This window comes from Botrytis deweyae, assembly GCF_014898535.1.
Source record: "Botrytis deweyae strain B1 chromosome Unknown BDEW_013, whole genome shotgun sequence".
NCBI classification, from domain to species: domain Eukaryota; kingdom Fungi; phylum Ascomycota; class Leotiomycetes; order Helotiales; family Sclerotiniaceae; genus Botrytis; species Botrytis deweyae.
Window position 1 is genome coordinate 816,022 of NW_024066220.1, and position 25,685 is coordinate 841,706.

At 44.0% G+C, this 25,685-nt stretch overlaps 10 protein-coding genes across 10 annotated transcripts; 5 read left to right on the plus strand and 5 right to left on the minus strand.

The window, feature by feature from the left end:
• Positions 1-193: 193 nt before the first annotated feature.
• EAE98_006378 (uncharacterized protein) lies at positions 194-1,709 on the plus strand (the record flags this gene model as incomplete). The annotated part of the gene is made up of 5 exons (XM_038954001.1): positions 194-430; positions 484-996; positions 1,054-1,406; positions 1,456-1,567; positions 1,650-1,709. 5 exons carry the CDS (start codon positions 194-196, stop codon positions 1,707-1,709), a joined length of 1,275 nt encoding a protein of 424 aa, XP_038809791.1.
• A 1,352-nt stretch (positions 1,710-3,061) lies between these two features.
• EAE98_006379 (uncharacterized protein) lies at positions 3,062-4,818 on the plus strand. Its single transcript, XM_038954002.1, has 3 exons — positions 3,062-3,941; positions 4,094-4,332; positions 4,427-4,818. Exons 1-3 carry the CDS (start codon positions 3,579-3,581, stop codon positions 4,587-4,589), a joined length of 765 nt encoding a protein of 254 aa, XP_038809792.1. The 5' UTR covers positions 3,062-3,578; the 3' UTR covers positions 4,590-4,818.
• Positions 4,819-5,031: 213 nt separating this feature from the next.
• Positions 5,032-6,810, minus strand: EAE98_006380 (uncharacterized protein; the record flags this gene model as incomplete). Its single annotated transcript, XM_038954003.1, has 1 exon — positions 5,032-6,810. One exon carries the CDS (start codon positions 6,808-6,810, stop codon positions 5,032-5,034), a length of 1,779 nt encoding a protein of 592 aa, XP_038809793.1.
• Positions 6,811-7,468: 658 nt separating this feature from the next.
• Positions 7,469-9,158, minus strand: EAE98_006381 (uncharacterized protein; the record flags this gene model as incomplete). Its single annotated transcript, XM_038954004.1, has 3 exons — positions 7,469-8,050; positions 8,119-8,940; positions 9,000-9,158. The coding sequence occupies 3 exons, from the start codon at positions 9,156-9,158 to the stop codon at positions 7,469-7,471; spliced, it is 1,563 nt and encodes a 520-aa protein (XP_038809794.1).
• A 574-nt stretch (positions 9,159-9,732) lies between these two features.
• EAE98_006382 (uncharacterized protein) lies at positions 9,733-11,067 on the minus strand (the record flags this gene model as incomplete). The annotated part of the gene is made up of 2 exons (XM_038954005.1): positions 9,733-10,010; positions 10,089-11,067. 2 exons carry the CDS (start codon positions 11,065-11,067, stop codon positions 9,733-9,735), a joined length of 1,257 nt encoding a protein of 418 aa, XP_038809795.1.
• Positions 11,068-12,124: 1,057 nt separating this feature from the next.
• Positions 12,125-13,568, minus strand: EAE98_006383 (uncharacterized protein; the record flags this gene model as incomplete). The annotated part of the gene is made up of 6 exons (XM_038954006.1): positions 12,125-12,438; positions 12,509-12,954; positions 13,010-13,133; positions 13,192-13,315; positions 13,369-13,378; positions 13,438-13,568. The coding sequence occupies 6 exons, from the start codon at positions 13,566-13,568 to the stop codon at positions 12,125-12,127; spliced, it is 1,149 nt and encodes a 382-aa protein (XP_038809796.1).
• A 601-nt stretch (positions 13,569-14,169) lies between these two features.
• On the plus strand, positions 14,170-19,369 carry EAE98_006384 (uncharacterized protein; the record flags this gene model as incomplete). The annotated part of the gene is made up of 6 exons (XM_038954007.1): positions 14,170-14,489; positions 14,550-14,778; positions 14,841-14,915; positions 14,970-15,744; positions 15,793-18,374; positions 18,431-19,369. The coding sequence occupies 6 exons, from the start codon at positions 14,170-14,172 to the stop codon at positions 19,367-19,369; spliced, it is 4,920 nt and encodes a 1,639-aa protein (XP_038809797.1).
• Positions 19,370-20,363: 994 nt separating this feature from the next.
• Positions 20,364-21,195, minus strand: EAE98_006385 (uncharacterized protein; the record flags this gene model as incomplete). Its single annotated transcript, XM_038954008.1, has 2 exons — positions 20,364-21,035; positions 21,094-21,195. 2 exons carry the CDS (start codon positions 21,193-21,195, stop codon positions 20,364-20,366), a joined length of 774 nt encoding a protein of 257 aa, XP_038809798.1.
• Positions 21,196-22,269: 1,074 nt separating this feature from the next.
• On the plus strand, positions 22,270-23,631 carry EAE98_006386 (uncharacterized protein). The gene is made up of 5 exons (XM_038954009.1): positions 22,270-22,383; positions 22,505-22,846; positions 22,901-23,023; positions 23,078-23,305; positions 23,367-23,631. The coding sequence occupies exons 2-5, from the start codon at positions 22,567-22,569 to the stop codon at positions 23,585-23,587; spliced, it is 852 nt and encodes a 283-aa protein (XP_038809799.1). The 5' UTR covers positions 22,270-22,383; positions 22,505-22,566; the 3' UTR covers positions 23,588-23,631.
• An 815-nt stretch (positions 23,632-24,446) lies between these two features.
• Positions 24,447-25,468, plus strand: EAE98_006387 (uncharacterized protein; the record flags this gene model as incomplete). Its single annotated transcript, XM_038954010.1, has 4 exons — positions 24,447-24,792; positions 24,846-24,956; positions 25,012-25,136; positions 25,193-25,468. 4 exons carry the CDS (start codon positions 24,447-24,449, stop codon positions 25,466-25,468), a joined length of 858 nt encoding a protein of 285 aa, XP_038809800.1.
• Positions 25,469-25,685: the final 217 nt, after the last annotated feature.

Consider the following 25,685-nt stretch of genomic DNA (forward strand, 5'->3'; position numbering starts at 1 on the left):
GCTTTGAAAATAGCTGTGCAGCCCGGCCGGCCGAAGCGGGGAATCAGCCGAAAAGTGGACGGCCGAGCCCCGATCCAAACTAGAATGTCAGACTCGTGTTGACTCTCCAATATGTTCAAGAATACATATAGCATTATAGATAGCTCATGCTGCAAAAGCCGATTTCACAAGAAACCCCATGTGAATATTCAGCATGTCTTCTATCAAAGAGCTCAGTGAAAGAATCGCTAGAAACTCAGCTATTGTTGAGAAATGGTTGGCTGGCAAGAATGTCAAATTATCTTTCGATCAAGATGCGGAGGATGAATTTCCTGACACTGATGGGGAACCTGAGATTGAAGCAGCACGGATGGCGGTCATAGATGACACGAGTGCGCTTCACGACTTGTTTCTTGGTTCACGAGAAGTTCTGGCTCGGGTTTGGGGTGCTGTAAGTACCATCGAGAATGATGTGAAGCTTTGCATGCTAAGATATGCGTTTAGGCCCTTGATAATGCAGCTCAACAAGTTATCTATCACTTCAACATTCTCCCTGCAATTCCACTAGATGGCGGAGCTACTTATGCACAAATATCTGCAAAGGTTGGTCTGTCCGAGAGAAAAGTTAAAACAGTTGTGCGTAAAGCAATGTTGAACCGGATGCTGCGAGAGGATGTTCCGGACCATGTGGTTCATACCGCATCTTCAGCTCTGCTATTGCACAATCATAACATGATGAATTACTACGGCTTCTTCGTTGAGCAGATGTTTCCTGCCAGTGCGAAACTAGCCGAAGCGCTGGAAAAATATAAAGACAGCACCGCTGCACAAGATACCGCATTTGGTCTTGCATTTGATACGAAAGATGGGTTATTCAAATACCTCGAGCAAAGCCCAGAGTTGATGGCTCGATTCGTCGGTGCGATGGAGGGTGTCAACAAAGATCCTAGCCAGAGTCAAAAGCACGTTATAACGGGATATCCGTGGGCAGAGCTTGGAGAGGCTACTGTTGTCGATGTAAGTTTGACTTGTGTTCCTGTTCCTGTCCTGGAAAGCTAACTCATATTCGTGTAGGTTGGTGGCTCATCCGGGTTCTTGAGTGTGGAACTCGCAAAAAATTACCCGAAGCTTAATTTTGTGGTAGAAGACTACAAAAAGAATGTTGAGCAAGGAGCTGCACAGTTGTCATCCGAATTGACCAACCGAGTAAAGTTTGTACAGCATAACTTCTTTGATCCCCAGCCGGTAACGGGCGCAGAAGTCTATGTTTTGCGACATATCTGTCACGATTGGTCGCATGAGAATAGTGTCAAAATCATTCGTCAAATTGTACCGGTTATGAAGCCGGGAAGCAAGATTCTGCTGGTCGAAATTGTCGTTTCGCCATCGAACAGACCAATGTCGAGTATTGCTGAACGATACCTGCGGTATGTTCTACACTTCGAAGCCAACCATTCTTTGCTGATTTTTTACTAGAATCAGGGACCTTAATATGGTTCAGATGCTCAATGCACAGGAGCGAAGTGAATCTGAGTGGAGGGAGATCATCACCGAGGCAGATTCCAATCTTGAGTTGACACGCATTCTCGTAAGTCATTCGTCACAATTACATTCCGTCATCGGATTTAAAAACATAAATAATAGACAGTACTGACTTCGTGATGTTGCAGACTCCCGAAGGGAGCACAGACTCAATTATCGAGATTTCGTTGAGGCAGAAAATACATTGATGACTGCTTTTTTGTTAAGGCTCCCAACGTAGCGAAAAATTCGTGTTATGTAAATAAAATTCATGGTAGTTTTGGTGATGACTAGGGTTTACAATGATCCGGACTGCAGTGCGACAACCAGAAGCTTCCAATCAATAAATTATCCAAGTGGTTTAGAACACCCGATTCGCTTCCGATGTTGTATTAATTCAAACATTGAGAACTTATGTCCAACCTGCTGGTCTAGACTACTGACCAGCCTGTTGGTGAATCAATGGAGTGATTTTCAAGGGTCCGAACAGTCTTGATTCCAATTAAATGGCCCAACGGTAGCTATCTCCAAAACTTAGGCTAGCCTATTTACTTAAAGAGCTTGCGCTCAGTCTAATTTTCCAATACAAAAAATCATGTACGTTGTCTCTACGTAAGCAAAAAAAACAGGCGGGAATTGACCATTATTCGAAAGACCTTCAACAACTAAGATTTCTTTTTAATCCTAATATCAAATAATAAAAACACTTGATTTCAATATAAAGAAGACTCAAATTTTCATTTTCTTTTTTCAAATTTCAATATTTAATTTGAAATGAATTTATAATCTATTAAAAAATACCTTTGAAAGAGTACTCAATTTCCGCCTGTTTTTTCGCTTACGTAGAGGTTGTATCATGTACTACACGTGACTTTTCACTATTAGCATATTACCGGAGCCCGCTCAAACCAAGATGACGTAACGCCATCGATAAGTAGGTACAAATCTCACAGGATAATAACGCAGTTGAGTGAGAGTAGTCGTGCTACGGTAACAGTAAGGCCTTTGACAGTCAGTTGCATTGGAGCCCGCGAGTGAGTAAGTAGATACCCTTCTCTCGCGCTTGCGGGACGCTTGATCGAGAGCAATTCCAGGGTATGAGACAGAATTCGAAAGCCGAGGCAAAGAATGACACCAATGTCAGAATCTCGCCATGGTCTTCCAATGATATTGTAAGCAGAATCAATGAAACGAATATCAAAACCTCTACGGAGAGTTGACAGCAATGCAAGTTTCTACCTCTGATTCTTCCAGGTCGATGTAGAGCTGCATTCATTCCTAGCTCCACCAGTTGAATGCATTTGCAGTATTCATCCCACTCGGCAATAATAACCAGTTAGTTCGGCTGCAAGAACATAAAAGGTCTCTCGTAATCTATAGTTGTGAGAAAGGCATTGTTGACTCGTCTGATTGCATGTGCACTAGACAATCATCCTTGGCCGTGAGATGATACTATGGCAATAATACGATGCCCGTAAAGCAAGGGGACTGTTTGTGATGGACCTTGCATGTAAGACGATTTGAGGTAGAAATATCGAGATCCTTCAACTATTGATCCGAAAGCAGATGGAGACCGTATCCCGAAACAGGATGTCGTGATGTTGATCCTGCTTAGAAGATCAAGTATTTTTTGTCGACAAGGTGGTCTCGCGCGCTCTACCCTTGACCCGCGGATATAATTCTTTTTGGGGCATCCAGGTGAGAAGTGGGAAAATCAAGGATGATGTGATATCGCCAGAAAAGCAAGGACTTATTAAATTGTTGATGTTGACTTTCAAGCACGGGACCCACACCCGCGCGGCTTAAGTAAGCCGCGCGCCGTTAATTCTAAATCACGGCATCCGTGCATGATGCACACTGGGTTTATGCTGCAGGGTCCACTCCGCCATCGTAGCCAACCAAGAGCAAGGGCTCAAAATAGGAATGTAAGATGAGAATATTGCGAATGCGGCGCTCGGATTTTGAGTCTCACCCCCGCGCGGCTTATAAACTGATCGCTGATATAAGGATTGAGGGGTTTGGCCTCTGTGATAAAATCATACAGCACTTCTCCTGACCTATACATACAACTTGATTTCATGAGATTATTCTGTGCAAAATTGCGTTTCAATACACGAAGCTTCTCGACATCTTCAATAAAAATGGCTACCAAAACCGTTCTCATTCTCGGATCAGGTCCACGAATCGGTGAAGCTGTCTCTGAAAAGTTCGCGGCAGAAGGATACAAAGTCGCCATTGTCTCGAGAAAAGGTACAAACTCAGTCAATGAGAAGGGCTATCTTTCTCTCTCGGCCGATTTTGCCAACACCGACCCCAGCGTCTTGGCTTCTATCTTCGACAAAGTCAAGAGCGAATTCTCAGCGGCTCCTAGCGTAGTCATATACAACGCCGGTTCCATCACTCCTCCACCTGATGCAGAATCAGCCTTGTCCATCCCAAGTGTAAGTCGCCATCAAACCAGTTCCCAACCACTTTGGTTTCAGCTCATAAAGTCCCCCAATATCTCAATGTGCTTCGAAAGCCAGCATTTTACGCCCGATCACCCTCAGAAACCTTTCTTATTCAGAAAAATGCTAACTGTGTTGTTCCTCAGGCTCGCGTTACCAACGATTTGAACGTCAATGTTGTCACTCCGTTCATTGCCGCACAAGAAGCTATCAAAGGCTGGGAAACTCTACCCGCAGAGAGCAAGAAGGTATTCATCTACACAGGTAACATCTGTAATGTCGCTGTATTGCCAGTGCCATTGTTGTTGAACGGTGGTATGGGAAAGGCAGCTACTGCCTACTGGCTTGGTGTTGCTGACGGAGCATATACAGCCAAGGGCTACCGGTGAGTGCTTGTCCATCCTTTCTTTTCCAGATTATGTTCCACAGAGAGAAACAGAGATTTGCAGTATATCGTCCTCTGACACGTCCTTTCCCAGATTCATTTACGCAGACCAGCGCCAAGCTGACGGAAAGATCGCAGGCCAGGCGGTCAACGGGCCCGCGCATGCCGATTTCTATTCGCAATTGGCAGCGAGTGGCGCCGAGAATGTTCCATGGCATGCTACATTTGTGAAGGACCAAGGTTATACCAAATTTTAGATATCAATTGGCTTCTTAGCTAGCGCATGTAAAATGTCCAAATAAAAAATAAAAATGTTTTATATTTTCAAGACAAGTGCTCAAAGCAGACCTAGCTCTTTTTCTTCCATCTGGTGTCGATCTCATTGAAGATGTTATCTGTTAACAAAATTTGTAATAAGATGAATACTATCGGCTAGATAGATCCGAATCCATTGGCATTTGAATCTAAGTAACGAAAGTAATAAAGTTGCGAATGTATGAATATAAAGGCCGCTGAATTGCCTAAGCAAGGTATTGGAAACAGACAGGGCCAAGATCAATTACATTATAGAGATTCGTAAGGGTTGCGGAAAAGAGCCTTGGAATTGATAAGAACATTTCTTAACATTCATGCTATTGTTTGAATGCACCTTGAAAAGCTTGAAACCGAGAATCAAAGATCAATAAGATTCTTACACCTTCAAACGAGTAGCACAAGAGTGGTGTCACTTCGAAAATATGTAGCGAATTCGCCAGCATTACCCATGGCCCTATCGTTCCACACCTTTTCTATAATATCGAAGCCGCGGCGCACAGTGCTGAAGCGGCTGGCCGGTCGTAGAGAATCTACCATGTCGCGTATCCGAGCTTTTTGCGCAGATTCCGTCAAGCATCCTACGACGCAAAATGGCCAGGCCATTGTGCGCAACAATGCTGGAGGTGATACATGATGCGTCAACAGCTCAAGAACTTGAGCTACATGATACCGTACATCAGGATTGGCAGGTTGCCACCCAGATACGACAACAGACAGATAAAGAAAGGTACTATGCGCCCAAATTCGAGTTACTAATGAGGTTTGCCGAGCGATCGTACGAGCTTGTCCAGTGTAGTCTTCGGCTGCAAACATATCGTCCAGTAAATTGCTCTCCTGAGGTACAGACACCAGATCGGATTCGAAACGTGAAACATGAGCCTCCAGCGTTTTCTTGATTGCTGCTGCGCGCTGTACCAGCTCAATAACATCCAGATTGCCAGCTGCCTTGCAGTGTTTCTTCCATGCATCCAAAACAGCAATCTCGCCGATTTGTTTGAGCACCCAATTCTGACACCCCACAGTAGTTTCAAGGTTGATAGGAGGGACAGCATCGACCCCATCACTTTTACAAAGGAGGCTTTGGTGATAGTCGTACAATTTCGGACGCTCCTGGAAAGCGGTGCTCGCGATGATGTCATCGAAAATCAACAGAGCTGTTGAAAAGCGAAAAGCAGCTTGCTCAGAGCTAGATATCTCAGCTTGTTGGGCTGGCAGGATCCATGTAGGGGGACCCAGAAGCCCGAGAATACTTTGAAATGTGTTGGAAGAGCTAGCTAGATTTTCAGCTCCAACAACATCAACGACTTTTCTAAAAATTGTTAAGGCAGCATTGAGATGCGCTTGACAATTGTCAAATGAAGTGATAGCAATTTCGAAACGTTGTAGCTGCATGACAGCAGCCATAGCGCGAACGCTACCAAGTATGTGCTCATTTTCGTTGTAGCTCTCGATGATTGTAATAGAATTGCGTAACATGTTAAAAGCATCTCTTGTTTGATCGAGTAAGGCTTCCCACATACGATCGTCTTTGATGTTAGAAGTTCCGTGTGCCAATGCAAAGAAATATGAGCTCTGGCAAAGGATAGCTTGACGGACGACGGGGCTGCTGATAGCCAAATCTAAAATCCATGCTCGGCCACCATGGAGTGGCGCAGGCCGATAGAAAGGAAATAGAAACGGAAGGATGCGTTCGAGGTAAAACACGAGTAGCACTGAGTCCGACTGTGCGAATGGTCTTATCTGCAGTACTTGCTTACAGATCTTTTGGATGTTAACAGGAGAAGCGACAGTCGATATATCTGGAGAAGTCGCGCTAGCATCATGTGTATACGAACTGGTTTCACTTTGAACTTCAGATTCTGGAAGAGGGATGTTGAAACTAGCTAACTTCTGATCTGCAAGTCCTGGAATAGAAACGTTGAGATTAGAGGTAGGCAACTCCCGTTTACCACGGCGGCGATAAGGAGCATGCTGCTTGACCTCATTTTTGATCTTCTTGGTCATGACTTCTTGCTTTATACCGCCATCCATCCATGCTGGCTTGGCGCCGTAATTGCAGGTAGAGATGTGGAGCGTCATGCACTCATTGCAAATAGGACGATGCTCATCGCACTTTTTGCGCCGTAGTCGACAAGTCCAGCAGCCGTTAGAACTTCTGTTCATTTTGATCGAAACAGAGAACATTAATGACGTACATGAATTCGAGAAGGGAGAACTTTGGCATACGGATGTAAAAAGAATTGATAATTGATGCTATTGTGAAGTATGAGGTAGTCCAAAGGTCAGCTTAACTTAGGTAATCCATTTCACCTAGCGCCGCTAACCGTGATGCCTCAGGCATCTAAAAATTGCAATTCATAAATTGATGGCGTCCTCGTTCGAAGGTTACAAATGTTGCTCGATTCGATGAAATCGGGGTATAGCAACTCATTGCACACACTCCGCCGCATTGGTAGGCAGCTGACATTATGTTATATACTGATGCACAGTTACTAGTTCTTACACTCGATATATCCCCTGTGGCACGACTGAAGGAAATTTGTCATTTGGTTCACTTGCATTTGCGCTGATGGCACTACGATCTACTTTGATTTTTGAAATAGAACCGAGGGTTTTACATCGTAATCATGTCAATAACCTTGGTGTGAGGTTTAAAGCTATTATTTGGGACATCATCTCCCAATGCTTTCGGCCCAAGTGGCGTACGAAGATTCAACTAAAAGTAGCAAACCGATTCCTATCTCGCCTTTCAAATGATATACATATGTCATATTTCCTTCTTCTCCGTACAACTGGGTGCAAATTGATCATTTTGGATCCTTCACCCACCTCCTCTCGCATATGGACTTGCCTCCCTCAGCCTGTGCCCGAAAAACCAGAGGATCAGAGCTCCAGCATAGCCAACGGCTAGAACCGCGAATCCCAGCACGCTATTACCCCAGCCATAACCAAGTTTGTTGTACATAGCAGGAGCAAAAAGCGGGAACCCAAATCCAGTCAAACTTCTCAGCACCGCGGTCGCACCTATAGCAGATGCAGCGAATAGAGGATAGGAATCGATAATATATGTTTGGATTGAAGCGAACGTCATAGCTGCTCCTACAGAGAAAATAGCAGCACCAATGTCTGCTGAAAGCCAGAAAATCCTCGTTTCAGCGGACCACCCATACATGAAAAGTCCCGCTGCCACTAAGAAAGTGGAGAAGAATAGAAGAGGCACGCGAAATTCGGGTCTTCCAGTATTGTCAGATGATCGAACTTTCAGGGTCTTGTATACATGGTCTACGATACGACCACCTCCTTGTGCACCGATGGTCAAGCCGATCATGATAGCAATATAGTTGAGACCACCGATGCCGATGGACTCGTGATAGTAAGTTGTCCACAACGACGGGAAGCTAGACTAAAAGAAGAAAATTGTAAATCAGTTTCTGACCTAATATCGAAGACAAACATTGGATGAGTACTCACCAGCATAAGGTAAATGATACCATAGACCATCGCAAAATATACGGAGAGAAAAATGACGACGGGTTGAGTGGTAAGCAATATAACGACACGAACGAGCGAAGTTCGCATGATAGAGATAAGACGCAAATCTTTAAGCTCAAATGCCGTCCGCAGCTGGTTATTTCCGGTTTCTTTGCGCAACTCCTCGGCTTTTCTTTGCAAGATTCGTGGGCCGTACGTTTCTTTCAACGTAAAGAAAACGAGGGTTTGCACAATTACTCCGAAAATGGTGATGGAAAAGAAGCACCATTTCCATGTAGACCTCTCGACAATCCAAGCTCCGAGTAAGGGTCCGAGGGCAGGAGCAAGCAGAGGAGCTAGAGTATATAGTCCAATGGCCATACCGATTTCCTCTGGGCGCCATAGATCAGACAGGACACCACCACCAATTGTCAAAGGGGCACAAGCGCCAAGACCACTCAGAAACCGGAAGGCCAGGAACTCACCTTCAGTCTCTGCAAAGCCGTTCACGAAATTGAAGATTAAGAAGAAAACATTGGAGGCTTGAAGAATAAACGAACGTCCGTATACTTCAGAAAGCGGAGCCAATACCAGGGGCCCGATAACGTAGGCAAGTTGAATGATGGAGAAGTTGAGCTGCTTTCGAAAAGAAGTGTGGATGTCAAATTTTTCAGCGATGACATTGCTAGCGGGCGCGATGATAGCAGACGATATTCCCGTCATGAATGCAATAAGCGAGACTACAACAGTGATGCCCCATTTACGCTTGAAAGACCAATTCTTGGGATTAGTGGGGTCGTCTGCACCATACCAGGTCACAATCTTGATGGTGGCATATAAATCAGCTGCTTGTATCTGTATCTCTAATGTTGCGGACATACCATTTGCTCATTTTCATTTTCAACTATCGCTTTCTCAGAATCAGCCTCTGGTATCTTTTGAGAATGAGAAGTTCCCGTAGACGGCGTTAGTGTTCCAGGCGGCTCGCGATTCGAAAGGCCGTCCTGCTTCGTACTTGTCTCATCGTCGACTGTTGCCATTTTTGATTTGTATTCAAATAGCAAATCTGAATGAATGTTAACAAAATAAGCTGATTGAGATTATTGAGTTATAAGAACAGTGAAAGAAGTTGAGCCAATTTACCACCGCGAGCCCCGCTAGAAAGGTGGAGCGCGCGCTGAAGAAGATTCTGGGCCATTTTTTGAATAAAGGTGCGCGCGCGTCAATATCATCTTTCTAGGCAGTTAACTAAGATGAAAAGGCCGAGGATCCGAGCTCCGCGGGGGACAGTTCGCGAATGTAGAGTCTATTTTTTGACATTCGAATTTGAATTACCGAAGGCTGACCTAACGCGCGCGGGTTGTGGGAACAAAAATATTCTCAGGGGTTGATAATTTAGTCAACCTTGTTTCAGAATAGCCACTTTAATAGACTAAATGTCTAAAACGGTATAGACTCTTGGATTTCAGTATGTCCGCTATATCAAATTCAACCTATAGTTGGACGAGCTTCCAAACTTTAGAGAAGCAGTTTAATTTAAAGAGTAGGTATGTCTTTATATTTATTTGAAAATGCACTACACTAATTTAATGCCTAACAAGTTCGAGCTTATTTCTAACTTAAAATCTTTACATCTTCCAGTTTCACAGTCTTCGATGGCATCAATCCGGCTTCTCTACCAAATGTAATGAATTTAGCCTCTTCGCCGTAGGCCTCAAGTACTGTGTTGGACACGCCAGACGCGAACTTTCCGCGTGAAATCATATCTTCGTTGAACGCCGAAATCAGGTCATTCAGCGCTTCACCTGAGGCTTGCGTGTCCCGCGCGCGCGTGAGGACATCGCTGAGCCTGAATGCATCAACGAAAGCTGTGTTTGCGGCTAGAGCACGGACTTTGATCCTTAAAATCAGTTTATAGTTCAATGCATCCAATGCTAAACGAAAAAGAAACACAAGATTGTAAGACTTACATGGGGCCATCGAATGCGCTGCATCACCAATTAACAATACCCTTCCAGGTGGTAGTTGTTCAGGTTCTAACTCCACACTTTGAAGCTGGAAGCCAGGAGTATTATATCCTTCGGTGGGAATTTTGTCGACCAGGGAGCGGAGCTTGTAAGGGTAATGATTGGTTCTCTCGCGCGCAAATGCTGCCAATTGTTCCTGCGATGCCGACTCGGTCCATTTCTTTTCGCCTACTTTGGGAGTATTCTTGTCTACCCAAAGAAGAATATAATAGTAATAGCCAGTCTTACCATCAGGACTTACTCGGTTGAGGGCGCAAAACATAGCTGTCTGCTCATCCCCACTGAGTCTAGGGTCCATGACGATGTAGTTCGAATGTGAGTTAGTGAGCTGTTCCGAGAAGTCGTCGCCGCTGAGTGAGATCTCGCCGAAGATTGAACCGATAGGTAATGGTTTCATCACATCCTGGCCTTTGAGGAAGTGCTGCCTGCGCACTACACTACGTGTACCCTCAGCACCAACCAGAAAATCACCTATTGCCGAAGTCCCGTCCTCAAAATGTGCTGTTACTTTATCCCCATGCTCCTCTACGCGAAGCAGGCGCTTATTGAATTGAACGTCGATACCCTGCATCAGCCATTCTCGCATTCTTCGTCGATTTGCTCGGACAACTTTAAGAGTGTCATCCGCGATGACACCGACCCGGAACTCTGGACGAGTAATATCATAAAAAGAGAATTGTGGCTGGAGATCGAGAGGATAAAGATGGCTTGTCTGCTCGACCGGTCCTAGTTCCGATGGCATCAAAGTCTTCATCAAGTCATAGGCTTCTCCAAATAAAGAGAGCGCCCAACCTTGACCACGAGAGTCATTTCTCACATCTCGCTCGAAAACGGTGAAGGAAATGTTATTTTTCTTCAATTGTTGCGCGAGCGTGAGGCCGCTCATACCAGCACCAATGATAAGCACGTGAGGGGACGACATTTTTTAAGTGGTTATATGTGAATTAGAGGTCGTATGTACCAGAAGCTTAACAGTACATTCGGGAATTTCTATTGATCCATATTACCTCATCTATTATATATTCTAATCAAGACATGAAGTTGACCTTTTTCATAATTCGGCCCCCGAGCTCCGAGGGATTCTTGACTTTTGTCATACGGAAACACTCACGGAATTGCGCGGTGCGGCAGAAGATCTTCAGCGAATGTCCCGAAATCCAGAAAATTCTAGAAGCTAGATATTGAGCGAGACCACCTAAATGTTGTTGGTGTTATAGAAAAGTACGATTCGGGGAGCTTTGCAACTTTTCGGTAATCTGGGTGTCGTTTCTGAGTGTTCACGTGATGTCAGCCTTAACCTTATTCGATAATGGCATTTTCAATAATCTGTCGATCCGATCTACTCCGTAAAAGACGACAATGAGAAGGCTTTGCTCTTTGAATCCAATATAGAGAGAACTCATTCGTCTAGGATGTTCAAGTCCACGAGAACAGTCAAAGCATTCAAAACGTTCTTTTGGCCGTTTTGCATCCGCCGGCTGATTACCAAATTGAGGGTAACACTGCATTTTGCTGATATAACGACCATTGAAGCCTACTTTCGCTTATACCAAGGCTATTTCTCCAATTTATTCCGAAAGGCATTATTAATGTCCTTAGTTGGGTCCAAAAGTCCTGAATTAGTCAAATCATGATGAATCTTCCAAAGGTTTGGATTAGTAGACTACATGATTTTTTTGATGCTTCTGCTTAGAGACGCATCCGGATTCTATCGACTTAACTCAAGAGCCACCGGGGTCCAAATAGTACCCGTTGACTGTATATTGAACACTATACAAAGTCGAGCACCAGACTCATTCGCCCTAGCTACCTAGGTATGTGGTGGTGCTTGACCTCCCATCGGGTCAGTTCTCAGCTTAACAATGCTCGATTGAAATGATCCAGAATCTTTTGAGAGTCACTTCGGTTTTATTGCAATGCTAAGAAACGTCATTGCTTTGATTCTCATAAACTTAAATTTGGTATCTACTATGTTGTTTCTATGCTACAGTAGCAGAGATCATGCCATGAAAGGATTCAGAATCATATACAATGGCCGCCTTAATTTCTAGGCCGACCTCTCCGAGCAATTCTTTCCATTGCTCTCCAGTTCGTTCTAAGCTTCCACATGCACCAAGCATAACCAAGTCCAACGCAGTTGCAAATGGCGGAATTCCCGTTTCTGGAAGTATCATGTCATTGATGAGCAACACAGATAATGGCGTCATGGCTGATTTGATTTGGCGCAAAATGACCTTTGCTTTCTCGTCGCTCCAATTGTGAAGGACCCATCCTAGATGATAGAATTTGGCACCTAATAATCGATCCGATTAGTATGCAGACCTAATCGTACTAATTTGGGGTCATAATTCATTCAAACTTACCTTTAATCGGTTGTGGCTGAAAAAAGTCGTGTCCCAGCTTCTCGACTCCCGGCGTCGGCAGAGCATGAGTCAAAGTGTCAGGCAAATCTTCTAGCAAGATACGACCTGGAATTTCAGGGAATCTACTTTTGAACAACGCACAGTAATGTCCCACATTACCACCGATGTCAACGAAGAGAGCTTCCTCGGGGCTTGGATTCCAGTCTTGGGTCTGCGTTTCGAATGGATATTCCTTCAGCCAACGACCTCGTACACCCTGCTCTAGACCCATATATTTTATAAGAGCCTTCAAATTCTCGGGATGCTGAGAAAAGTATGTGTAGGTATCGAGCTCGGTATTGTATGCAGGTTGGAAGACGGTAGCTTTACCATCTGTTACATCTTGGTAGTTGTTCTTTCGTAAAAATGCTGGCATTTCTTGGAAAAGAGGACCGCAGTTCTCAAAGCTAGATATTTTATCAGAACGTGTTTACCCATTGTTTCTTCATAACTTATACGTACAAATGCGTTACAATTGTGACAGCCTCTGGGGCTGCAAGGTGGCGACATTTACTGTTTGCTCCGAACTTATCTGTCGCAATTTGATGGATTAATCCGACTGAGGCCATGTATCTCAACAGACGGCCTGACAATAAGATCAGCCGAGCTCTTAGCGGGACGACAGTCCGGGGAATATAACGCACCAAGGGTTAGAGGATGAGCACCGGTCCGAGCCTGCAGTTCTTTCAAATTCTGTGGGCCCTCAGCATCTAATGTCTGGAAAATCTTCAAGTCATGACCAATGCGAGCTACAGCGGCCTGTAAAGGCTACGGAGCAGAGTTAGTAAAAGCGGGTACTTGATTGCAAAGACTGGGCCTACGTAGAGAGATCTTCATCACAGTCAGCTTTGAATTTCTTGCATGATTTTATGTATTGGTTCCAAGCTTACAAACGAATTGCGGTCTCTTTAGGTGTCTCAGTAGAGGCAATAGTTTCGTATAAGTCACGTTGGAAGAGTTTTCGCGAAGCCTCATCTTCGGAGGTCAAACGTTTCTTAATTTCTGCTAAAATATCTGCCATTGTGTTAAACTTTGGTAAGCGAGTCGTGTTAAATTTTGCGATTGAGATGAATGCTGCGATTAGGGCCGTTAGATGTTGCACAATCAGCTATTATATACAAGTTACATATTCTCCCCCTGTTAGCTCGGCCGGAGAAATTCCCGAAGATATTGCAGCATTACCCCATTCATAATTAGTTTAATTCAAGAATTACGTCTTTTGAAGAAGTATACTGAGATCTAGACACCTTGAATCCCTCCCAAAGAGTCCCTGGACAGTTTAGAAAATGGTTTGGTGCTTACTATCGGCCGGAGGACCGATATGATCTAAGCTTCGGGACTCGGCTGCCATGGATTATCAACCAGTATTTACCTAGACTCGGATTCCGAATCCCTTCGATTTAGCTTTAATCACTTATATAGAAAGATGTGTGGGTAAGTCAAATCAGTCAATAGAGCCTCAATTCGCTATCAATTAATCACTTAATCGTGCTCACTGATCCACTTCAACGTGCTCACTGACCACTGACTTATTTGCCCTCTGGCACGTAGTAATACATTGTTTATACTAAATTACTGCCGATACTTCGAATGATAAAGGTCCTGTACAAAGCTTGAGTACAATGACACGTGCGAAGATTATTTACTTGTCTGGAGAAATCCCTCAGGGGGATCCCGAAGGAGACCAGCGTATCTTGTTTAGAAAATTACATCTCTTGAGCAAAGAGCGAAATCACCCTATCCTTGCGTCGACCATCGATGCGATCACTATTGCTCTTAAGCAAGAATGCCGGCGTTTGGAAAGGTCACAAAGGGAACTGGTTCCCGTGTTTGAAAGCGTATTAGACTTGACCGATAGTGTTATTGAGCTCAGGAAGACCCCACTGGGTGGAGCTATTGAGCGAGTTCTTGTTCTAGTATTTCAATTGGGTGTTTTTATCGCGTAAGTGAAGATAAAAAAAATCGAAGGATTCGAGTAAAATTGCTGACCTGTTATGCAAAGCTATCACGAAGCTAATCCTCTAGAATACGATTTTCGAGCAGAAAATGCCGTGCTTATCGGTCGAGGCCCAGGTTTGCTCTCTGGAGCAGCCATTGCACTTTCTCCCAGTCCGCTACTACTTCCAGCCATGGCTGCTGAAATCGCCAAAGTCACATTTCGATTTGGTCTTGTTGTAGATCAAGTATGTCGCTCACTGGAAGTTTCACCCAACGAGATCAATGCTGAAGGGGTAAGTCATATCGCAGGGTCTTTCTTTTTGTTAAGAATTATTTACTGACCTTTATGTCTCAGGCTTGGGTATATTGTGCCCATGGGGCTGATCTGAAAGAAGCTCAACAAGCAGTAGCAGAGTTCAATTCGGAAAAGGTGGGCTCACAACCTTGATTTTCGGGAAAACTTTTCGCTAACAAATCAATTCAGGCATACCCAGAAGCAAGCATGGCGACCGTTTTCAACACTGATGGTCAATCAGTGAGCATTGGTGGCCCGCCATCAACTCTTAGATCTCTTTTCTCAGAATCAGAATTCTTCAAGGGAACGAAAAATATTCCAATGAAGAAAGTTCAGGGGATGTGGCATAGCAATAAAGCTTATGGTCTAGAGCATGTCAAGCAGATCGTCGAGGGCATCACACCAGATAGTCAATTGTGCTTTCCAATATTCTCTCCCGTCACCGGTCGACCATTTGAGGCAACAGATGGTACATCATTGCTCACAGAGATGATGACTGAAATATTAACGGAGAGCATTCATTGGGATCAGACCATTGATGGCGTATCCACAGGTCTGAAACAGCTTTCACCAGATGTTGTGCAACTCTGGAGTTTACAACCTTCACATTATATGGAGAGCGTCCTTGGGCGATGGAAGACGGAGCTTCCTTCTACAACTCTATCTCAACAGACGATGATGCCAACCGTAATGAGTCTAAGTCTGGAACAAAGTCCACCACGTGATGCAAAGTCCGCCAAAATTGCCGTCGTTGGTATGGCATGTCGATTCCCTGGTGGCGCAGATGATACTGAAAAGTTTTGGGAATTGTTGGCACAGGGTCGCGATGTCCATAAACCGGTACCGGCTGATCGGTTCGACGTCAAAAGCCATGTAGATCCGACAGGAGAGAAGTCTAACACATCTAAAACACCCTACGGCTGCTTTGTTGACAACCCAGGACTATTTGATGCTTTGTTCTTCGGTATGTCTCCGCGTGAAGCAGAGCAAACTGATCCTATGCATTGATTAGCTTTAGTTACAGCTTATGAAGCCTTGGAAAGTTCTGGCTATGTTCATGGGAGAGGTGTTCATCAGCGTCGTGTCGGTACATTTTACGGATGCGCTAGCGATGACTATCGTGAAGTCAACACTGGTCAGGATATCGGAACTTACTTCATTCCTGGTGGATGTAGAGCTTTTGGTCCCGGTCGCATAAATTACTTCATGAAGTTCTGGGGACCAAGTTACAGTATCGATACAGCTTGCTCGTCAAGTTTGGCTGCTATTCAAGCTGCCTGTACTTCTCTCTGGAGCGGTGATATTGATATGGCAATTACTGGTGGTATGAATATCATTACAAACTCAGATGTTTACGCTGGCTTGAGCAAGGGTCACTTCTTGTCCCCTACTGGAGGCTGCAAAACCTGGGATGAGGGAGCAGACGGGTACTGTCGTGCTGATGGCGTTGGAAGCGTGGTTCTGAAGCGATTAGAAGACGCTGAAGCTGACAATGATAACATCCTCGCGGTCGTTCTTGCTGCTGGTACTGATCATTCGGCTGAGGCTGTATCCATCACACGGCCCCACGATTTAGCACAAATTCATCTTTTCAACCAAATGGTCAAGCGTTCTGGAATTAATCCATTGTCTGTAGGATATGTCGAGTTCCATGGAACTGGCACTGGTGCGGGAGATCCAACCGAGATGAGCTCAGTTACCAAAGTCTTTGCTAACGGGCAGCCGAGAACTACAGACCTTCACATTGGATCTGTGAAATCCAATGTTGGCCACGGAGAAGCTGCTGCTGGTATCATGGCATTTATCAAAACTATGCTTGTTTTTCAAAAGAGTACTATCCCTCCTCATGTTGGTATCAAGACTGGGCTGAATCCGGCCTTGCCCAAGGATTTGGGTCAGAGGGGTGTTGTTATACCATACACTGCCACGCCATGGGAAAAGAGCAGTAGTCAGAAAAGGCTGGCAATGGTAAATAACTTTGGAGCAGCCGGAGGAAACACAGCAATGATAGTGGAAGAAGCAACAGAGCGTCCAAGGATTGGCGAAGATACTCGACCTACGCATCCCATCACCATCTCGGCAAAAACACCGTATTCCCTTCAAGAGAACCTCAGACGTCTCGTGGATTTTATGGAAACGCAACCACATGTCTCTATCGCAGATTTGTCTTACACTTTGTCTGCACGAAAGATGCACTACAATTACCGGGTTTCGGTACTTGCATCTTCACTCAAAGATGCTGTTAATCTTCTTCGTCCCCATATTGATACTGCCCTAGATCAGCTCCCTACCAATCCAAAGCAAGCTCCAGTAGCCTTCGCTTTCACTGGCCAAGGAACATTTTACATCGGCATTGGAGCACAGCTTTATCGCGACTCCAGGCCTTTCCGAGAGCAAGTAAACCGACTTGACGGTATTGCACAGCGCCAAAAGTTCCCCTCCTTTTTGCCTATCATCAAGAGCACCTGCGATATTAAGGATGTACCCACAGTGTCTCTTCATCAAGCTATCGTGTGCGTAGAGATTTCTCTCACACGGCTATGGGCTTCTTATGGGGTCACTCCAAGTGTCGTTATAGGTCACAGCTTGGGTGAATATGCTGCATTGAATACAGCAGGAGTCTTTTCTGATAGTGATACTGTTTTCCTTGTCGGAACACGCGCAAATCTGCTTGAGACACATTGTAAGCCTGCTACACATGGTATGCTATCAGTCCGAGCGTCTCAAGAAAAGATTCTGAAAGCAGCCGATGGCATTCCCTTTGAAGTTTCTTGTATCAATGGCCCCGAGGAAACAGTACTCGGTGGAGTATTGGAAGACCTGGAGGCTCTTGCGACCGTTCTTGGAAAAGCAGGTTATAGGACCATAAAACTTAATGTGCCCCATGCCTACCACACAAGTCAGATGGATGTTCTGGTGGATGATTTCGTCAAATTGACGAGTGCTGTTGTGTTCAAGGCACCCAAAATCCCGGTCATATCCCCTCTCTACTCTAAAGTTCTAACATCTGGGATCGATGTCAGTTACTTGGCAAAGGCAACTCGAGAAACAGTCGACTATGTTGGCGGACTCAATGCCGCTTGGGAATCTGGCGTTTTGTCTAAATCCACACTCTGGCTAGAGATTGGTCACCATCCTTGCTGTGTTAGCTTCATCGCAAAGACATTATCGGATACTCGATTGACATCTCCAACAATGCACCGAGACCAAAACAATTGGACCACGCTCGGAAAGGCACTCATCTCTCTATACAATGCCGGCGTAGCCATCGATTGGACAGAGTACCACTTACCTTTCGAGCAGGCTCTTCGATTAGTCGATGCCCCAACATACGCATGGAACAACAAGAACTATTGGATTCAATACAGTGGAGACTGGAATTTGACCAAGGGTCAAGCGCTATCAGATCCCAACTTCACAAAGGCCATAACTCAAGCTGTCAAGGGTTTCCGCACTACAAGTATCCACGAGATTCGTTCGGAGAACTACACTGAAACCTCAGCCCAGATTGTGACTGAGTCGGATATGACAGACCCAGCGCTCAAGGATGTTATTGAAGGACATGCTATGAACAACTACGGAGTTGCTTCTTCTGTAAGTTTACTTATTCGTATTTATTCACTATAACACTCCTTTTCTAACATGAGCAGTTTCTTCATGCAGATATGGCCTTCACAGTCGCGAAACGCATCCTTGATAAAGGTATTCCAAACTCTTCCAATATTGGCATCAATGTTACCGACTTTGAGTATCATGAACCTGTAGTCAAGCATTACAGCCCAACAGAAGCTCAGCCCATTGTGGTGAGTGCCGAGGCCGATTTAGTAAAAAGACAAGCTCATGTAAAATGGTACAATCCCGCCAAAAATCTATGGTATTGTCATGCAACTATCTCTTACGAAGATCCATCATCTTGGTTGTCGACATGGTCGCGATCATCAGGCCTTGTGACAAGTCGTATTGCAGCTCTTAACGATCTAGCCACCCGCGGTCATGCCGATAAATTGACAACCAATCTTGCATACAGTCTCTTTGGAAAGTTGGTCGGCTACTCGGAAATGTATCGAACAATGAAGTCAGTAATTCTTAACAAAGATGAAGCTGTAGCTGAAGTGGAATTTCCTGCCGATACTGCTGGTAATTGGACAGTACCTCCTCATTTTATTGATGGATGTGTCTCCTTATCAGGTTTCATCCTGAATGGAGGTACGCATTTCGATAACAACAAATACTTCTACATCACACCATCATGGAAGTCCATGAGGTTTGCAAAGCCGCTTGCACCCGGTGGGAAATATCTAGCATATGTCCGAATGGTCCCTGCGGATAAGAACAACTTCGTCGGTGACGTCTACATTCTTCAAGGAGACGAGATTGTCGGTGTTGTCGAAGCCATTGTCTTCACTCAATGGCCACGTGTCATGTTAGATCGCTTCTTCCGCCCTCCTCCCCTCAAGGCTGCATCTCATGCCTTGGATGCCTCTCAAGTCGCCCTCTCTCTCGCTTCGTTGGGTTCAGGTGCCACTAACTCCAAGTCGCAATCGTCTCAACAATCACCATTCGCGGGTGACTCTAAGATCGTCTATTAACTCCTCCTTCACCGACACGAAGCGTCCACGAAAAAGAAAGCAAACATGAATCATCGCCTCCGAAAATGGAAGCTTCAGGCTCTTACATCCGTGCTAAAGAAATCATAGCTGAGGAGTTGGCCGTTGATATTCGAGTGCTGACTGATGATGCAAACGTGGCTGATTTCGGGCTGGATTCACTCATGTCTCTTGTCATATCTCAAAGATTGCGTGAAGAGCTCAAGACTGAAATTCGAGACGCTTTCTATTTGGAAATATTGACTTTTGGGGATTTGAAGAGTTTGATAGGGTAGATATGGAATCGAGGTGTTTGGGCGTTCGGATTTTTGGGTTTAAATAGATATTAGAGTAGATGCTAGATATTTATTGAATGTAATTCGGTTTTCCTCACATAATATGATTTCGACGTCTCTTATTGTTACCTAAGTACCTGGGTATTGTCTGACTGTCAAAGGGGAACCAGGTGACACTGATTGCTCAGCATCATGAGAATACCATATCTCAGAAATTCCGACTTAGTCCTTTGAAAACTTGTTCCCACAGCAATATAAGAATAGCTACATCCCATATGAAGATATTAGTCTGTCCTCTTCTGCTATTTTACGAATCATGAGAGTTCTATTTAAATGGGGAATGAACGAAAAAAAGCTGTCGATATTATGGCAGCTTTTTGAAGTGTCAGGATACTCCATGATCTACATGTAGTTTTCACTACTCCAAAGAATATTGTGCATTTCAAAATGGTTATGATTTGACTTGCTTTTATTGCTGGTGCAAAAGAAGGGGAATCTCTAGAAATGTAGGTTCACATATAGACCGGTTTATTGATTCATCCAGTTGAATGCTTCTTTATGATTATATAACGACACTAATACCCCGTCTTTCCGAAACATCCATTCATGTACACCTGTAATGAGATACAAAACAATTTCTCAGATATCCGTCTACCTAATCATTGAACGCAGTCCAATGATATCCAGTAGTCCAGCCAAATCTATTGTCCTTTGGATTTACCAGCTTTGGCTTGCTTAGCAGCAATCTGCGCTTCGGTATGATGAGGCTCGCGCTCCTCGATGGTAGCATCGCGTTGATTCTTAGAAGCTTTGCCCTTCTTAGCAGCGATTTGGGCCTCGGTATGATGGGCTTCACGTTGTTCCACGTCGCGTTGATTCTTAGAAGCTTTGCCCTTCTTAGCAGCAATTTGAGCCTCGGTGTGGTGAGCTTCACGTTGCTCGACATCGCGCTGGTTCTTGGCTTTAGCTTTAGCTTCTTTGGCTGCGATTTGTGCTTCAGTATGATGTCTGGTTACAACGTCGCGACCATTCTTCTTCCCGGCCTTCGCTTCTTTGGCAGCAATTTGTGCCTCTGTGTGGTGAGGTTCCCTCTCTTCTACATCACGTTGACCTTTGGAAGCTTTTCCTTTCTTCGCTGCGATTTGTGCTTCAGTGTGGTGTCTGGTTTCAACGTCGCGTCCATTCTTTTTCCCGGCCTTGGCTTCCTTAGCAGCAATCTGTGCTTCAGTGTGATGTGCTTCTCTCTCCAAAACATCGCGCTGTCCTTTTCCTTTTGCCTTTGCCTCCTTAGCGGCGATCTGGGCTTCGGTGTGATGACGATTGATGAGACCAGGAATTTCACGAGTCTCGATGGATTCTATGCCCGTACCAGCCTATTATTTGTTAGTGACGGTCTCATGCATCTAAATGTATGTGAAGGGTATGACTTACAATGGACTTCTTATCGATGGAAGGGATAGTAAGAGCCGATGTGAATGGGGTAGAGAAGAGAAGGCCGACGGCGAGCAAAATATTGATGGATGGAGTATGCATGATGATCGAAGTGGAATGTATCTGAAATAAAGAAGAATAAAGTCAAAAATCTAACAGGGGTACTGGCCGGCAGTGAGCGAATGAAAGAATGTAAAGAAGAGAGGTAAGAATGGAAGCTCAGAAGATGGCGTGAGAAGTGGTGTGAGAATGGAGAAGGCTTGAGAGAATTAGAGCGACTTTATACATATACAAGAACAATGCCAAACAGCGAGATAGGGGTGTATGTTGTCATAGGTTTCTTCAGATGGTATCCCGACTTGGGACCAAATCCAGTATGCTGGTACATGTTGCTCTCGCCTCTAGGTTACTCGAGACGAAATGTGAATGATAGTCGCAATCGATTTCGTATACAAAGCTGCAGTAAACTCATTGTGATTGGTGAATGATGAGGTGGACTTGCACCATTGTATTGCTTGAGATAGATCAATAATAGCTATTTTAAGACTAAGTACCCATACATTGTCAAACGATAGTCTCATCTGAAGTAAATGCGGAGGATTGATAACCGCCGACCAAGTTCAGAAAGTTCAGACGGTTGTTGCAATATGTTGGGGCATTAATCAACGTCTAGTAAATGAGAGGAAAGTATAGCCTAGCTAACAATCACACTGTCTTTGGATCTTAGAATATCAAACGTTTCAGATGTAACTAAGAAGCCTTGTAAAGATTCGAATGAGAAAGATAGATTTCCGGATACTGTGAAAGCAACAACCATTCTCGGGGCTGATTTAGACTTCTAAGTGGAGCCAACCGAACTTCTGATATATTGATGCATAATTTAACGACACAATCGTAAATACAATCCACATACACCCAAATAGTTGCTGATATATTGAATGCAACAAGCTGACAATATTGTACCGACAACATCGATTTTTGTTTTTAGTCGTTGACGATTTTTTGCTGGGATGGAGCATCCGCTTACATAAAACGTGGGCCTGTCCTGTAGTTTCACCCAGCTAGAATAGCCTAAAATACCCGGGGACTCCTGCCATTTCCATGCTTCCAATTCTTTCAACTGTCACAATTCTCAAACATCAGAGGAAGGGTTTTTATGTTCAGATGAGACATCTGCTGTATTGGATATCGTGGCAGATTAATTCAACGGTTGGAATCAGCCCAATGCAATAACAATGATGACCTATTGACCTCATGGATATTTCTTATTGTCATCTGAAGTTTTTGAAGGTTTGTACAATTGTTTTTGTTTTCCCTTCCTCTCCTCATCGCTGGCCGTGGTCTTTTTCGTCTCTTATTGTTTTTGAAATTGCTTCTGGTTAAGCTATTCTCTATCTAATTTTTTCTAAATTTTTCCAATTGTTTGACTGTTCAAATACAATCCGAATTTCGTCAACGAAGAGACTTTCAAAAATGTCGGCTGAATACCATCGAGTTGATAACGATGAACAGTTCATCGATGTATCTCTCGGTCGAAGATCTACTGACAGCTTGAATTCAACGTTGTTAGACTCAGAGTATGATGGAAAGGCTCAGGATGTGGAATCTATGCCATTGCCTAGACATACGTACGATAACCGATGGATGTGGTTGGTACACGCTGTACTGCTTTCATTTTCATTTGGGTTATTCATATCGGCATATTGTACCAGGATAACAACGCTCAAACACGTGAAGGAGTACTCGGCATGGTGTAAGTATTTTTTCACGATGAACGGAAGATTCATGGACTAATTTCAATGATCAGCTCCCGCTGCAAAAGCAGTCGAGTATCAAAAAGTTAAATTCAATAACACCATGGGAACTGGGTCGCCGTATGTGGGCTACGGACCAGACGTTGACAAGGCATGGAGTTCTATTTCATATGATGGTAGGTTTACTCATCCGCCCTCGTTATCAATTCGCTGAATTGACATGCAAATAGTTGGCGATCAAATGATTTTACCAGATCAACTCGACAAAATCGGGATGCCTAACACACATCTGAAAGTCAAGGATCCAAAGACCGGAGTCGAAGGTTACCGAGTCGGCCTAGAAGTTTTTCATCAACTACATTGTATAAATCTTCTCCGACAAGTCACATACAGAGACTGGTACGAAGACATCAGTGGAGAGTTCAAGGGAGGACAAAAGGGCCTTCAAATGCACACCGGTAATTACTCCTCGCTTACTTACCCCTTCATTCACGAGCAGTTCTAACAACCAACTTTCAGATCATTGTCTAGAGATCCTACGCATGAATGTACAATGCAACGCAGACGTTGGGGTCTTCACACTTTACATGGTAGAAGATGATCCTCTTCCTTGGCCAGAACTCAACTCTTGGCATGTTTGTAGAAATTTTGATGCCATTGTAGACTGGGCCATGGATAATTCGGTAGGAATCATGGAAATGCATGATAACAACACGGATACCAATGGCTCCACGTCATAGATATTCGAAATTTTGTATACATAAGAATTACACTATAGATATTTAATACTGCAGCTACATTTGAAGCACTCAATTTCAGGCGTGAAGTGTCTCCTACTTGGCTCCTGATTACCGACCCTCTGAACGTCCGAATAATTTTGATCAAAATTTCAATGCCTAGTTGCTTAACGATAGTTGAACAGTGAAGATATCAAAATCAATCACAATGCTTCCATCGCTTCCCCCACCATGTCGAATATCAAACTCCTACCCCGCTTATTTTACCCCTGGATCGGTAGTTGTCCACGCAGGGATTCCCCGACAAGTCATGTTTTAGAAGTCGATGTTTTACATCAGATCAAGACTAAAAACACTATCTAATTGTCCATTTTCAACACAATGGCCAAAATAAGAGTTGTAGTCGGGTAAAAGAAGAGGATGGCGAAGGCAAGTCGTGCCGATGTTTTGTATCATGTCGTTGTTACTTCATGCTGTAAGACGTAGTCTTGTGTGATGCCAGCATGGAAGCGCTGTCGAAAACGCGGTGATATGAAAGATTATCGATTGGCATATTTTGTGAAACTAGAGGTTATGAGTGGAGAGGGAAAGGAGTACGAATCAAGGTAATGACAAATTTATGGAATGCTTTATGGTGTGGTTTTATCGTTTGATCTCGTGAAGCTCATCCTATTGTACTACACTGTCATCGTCACTTTTTCCATTAATTCTCTTCAATTACATATTTGCTTCGAGTGTAAACTTTGTTATCCTTTAATTTTGTCACAGAGCTGGTTCTCAATTTCCTTTCCTTCGTCCCATATCTCCGTCTCTCCAGAGACAAACTAATCCCAAACCAAATACTCCAAAAAGAAAAAAAGAAATGTCCCCAAAAGAATCCGCCAGTATCTACCAACCCATTTCTGAGATGGACATCGAAGACGTTGATCTTGAAAATGACTCCGACACTACCCTCGGATCACATGAAAAATACGCGACCTCAAAAACTTCTTCCCCTTCGCGTTTCCGTAAGCTATTCAAAGACAAAAAATCGTGTAGGAAATTGAATAATATTTTGATGTGGGCAAGATGGGTTGTTGTTATCGTAATGCAGAGCTTGATTGTATATTTATTATTGAAAAGTGGAAAAAAGAGCGAGATGGATGAGGAGGGCTGGGTACCAGCTGATACAGAAACTGGCGGCGATATTAATGGGATTTATATACCTCGTAAGTCCATCTGTCGCTCTTGCGGAAATGATGATGCTAATTCTCTGGTACAGAATCTCATAAGTGGACACTCCTTAAAGGAGACGAATCATCTTTCTTCCCAAATATGACAAGTAATGATGATCGAATGCAAATTCGTCATAACTGGGATATGTTAATGCCATGTGAGTGACAAAAGGAACAAAGAAGAGGTTTAAGAAAAACACTGACTTTGAACAGTGGGTAGTGGAACTGTCAAAATTCCCGATTACGAACAACATCCCATGTTAGGTAAACCTATCGTCGACGACCCCATTCGTTCCGGTCCTATATACGAAGCATCTTGGACCCATGCCTTACATTGCGTATGTTGTCTTCTTTCTCATCTTCTCATGAAACTCTCCGTTGACCATCATAACAGCTCTACTATACAGTAGATACCTATCATCAACTGGTTCTCTCTTCCGGTCAAACTTTTGGATTCGATGGCGCCCGAAATGATATGCATGCCTCGCATTGTTTCGAATATTTGCGCAATCAGATACTATGTATGGCAGATATGACGCTGGAGGGGAGTGAAAGCGTTCTTGATGCTACGGGGGAGGGACAAGCACATGTTTGTAGGAATCGGAAGGAGGCTATTGAGTGGATTGAAGAGAGGCGGGTGGATGATATTCAGAGTATCGTTGGGCCTTGAGCTTAGACATAACGCTTGTATACATGATTCGTGGTGTAAAAAGAGGTTCTTGATATGTGATTCTGCTTTGAACTGTGCTAGGACTATTACTGTTACGATAATTCTTCCCGCTATATATGAAATAAAATGGAACAGGAAGCTAAGTGGCCTTTGATAAAATGATAAGTTGTCTGCGAAGCGAGGTCTGGTAGATTCTATATGTTGTCTAGTTAAACAT

What these genes read in the sequence shown, in the direction of transcription:
- EAE98_006379 (XM_038954002.1), top strand. Translation starts at nt 3,579, where the DNA reads ATGAGATTATTCTGTGCAAAATTGCGTTTCAATACACGAAGCTTCTCG. An exon ending in CAGCCTTGTCCATCCCAAGT is followed by an intron (nt 3,942 to 4,093) that starts GTAAGTCGCCAT and finishes GTTGTTCCTCAG; the next exon opens with GCTCGCGTTACCAACGATTT. An exon ending in TATACAGCCAAGGGCTACCG is followed by an intron (nt 4,333 to 4,426) that starts GTGAGTGCTTGT and finishes GTCCTTTCCCAG; the next exon opens with ATTCATTTACGCAGACCAGC.
- EAE98_006386 (XM_038954009.1), top strand. Translation starts at nt 22,567, where the DNA reads ATGTCGGCTGAATACCATCGAGTTGATAACGATGAACAGTTCATCGAT. An exon ending in GAGTTCTATTTCATATGATG is followed by an intron (nt 23,024 to 23,077) that starts GTAGGTTTACTC and finishes ACATGCAAATAG; the next exon opens with TTGGCGATCAAATGATTTTA. An exon ending in GGGCCTTCAAATGCACACCG is followed by an intron (nt 23,306 to 23,366) that starts GTAATTACTCCT and finishes ACCAACTTTCAG; the next exon opens with ATCATTGTCTAGAGATCCTA.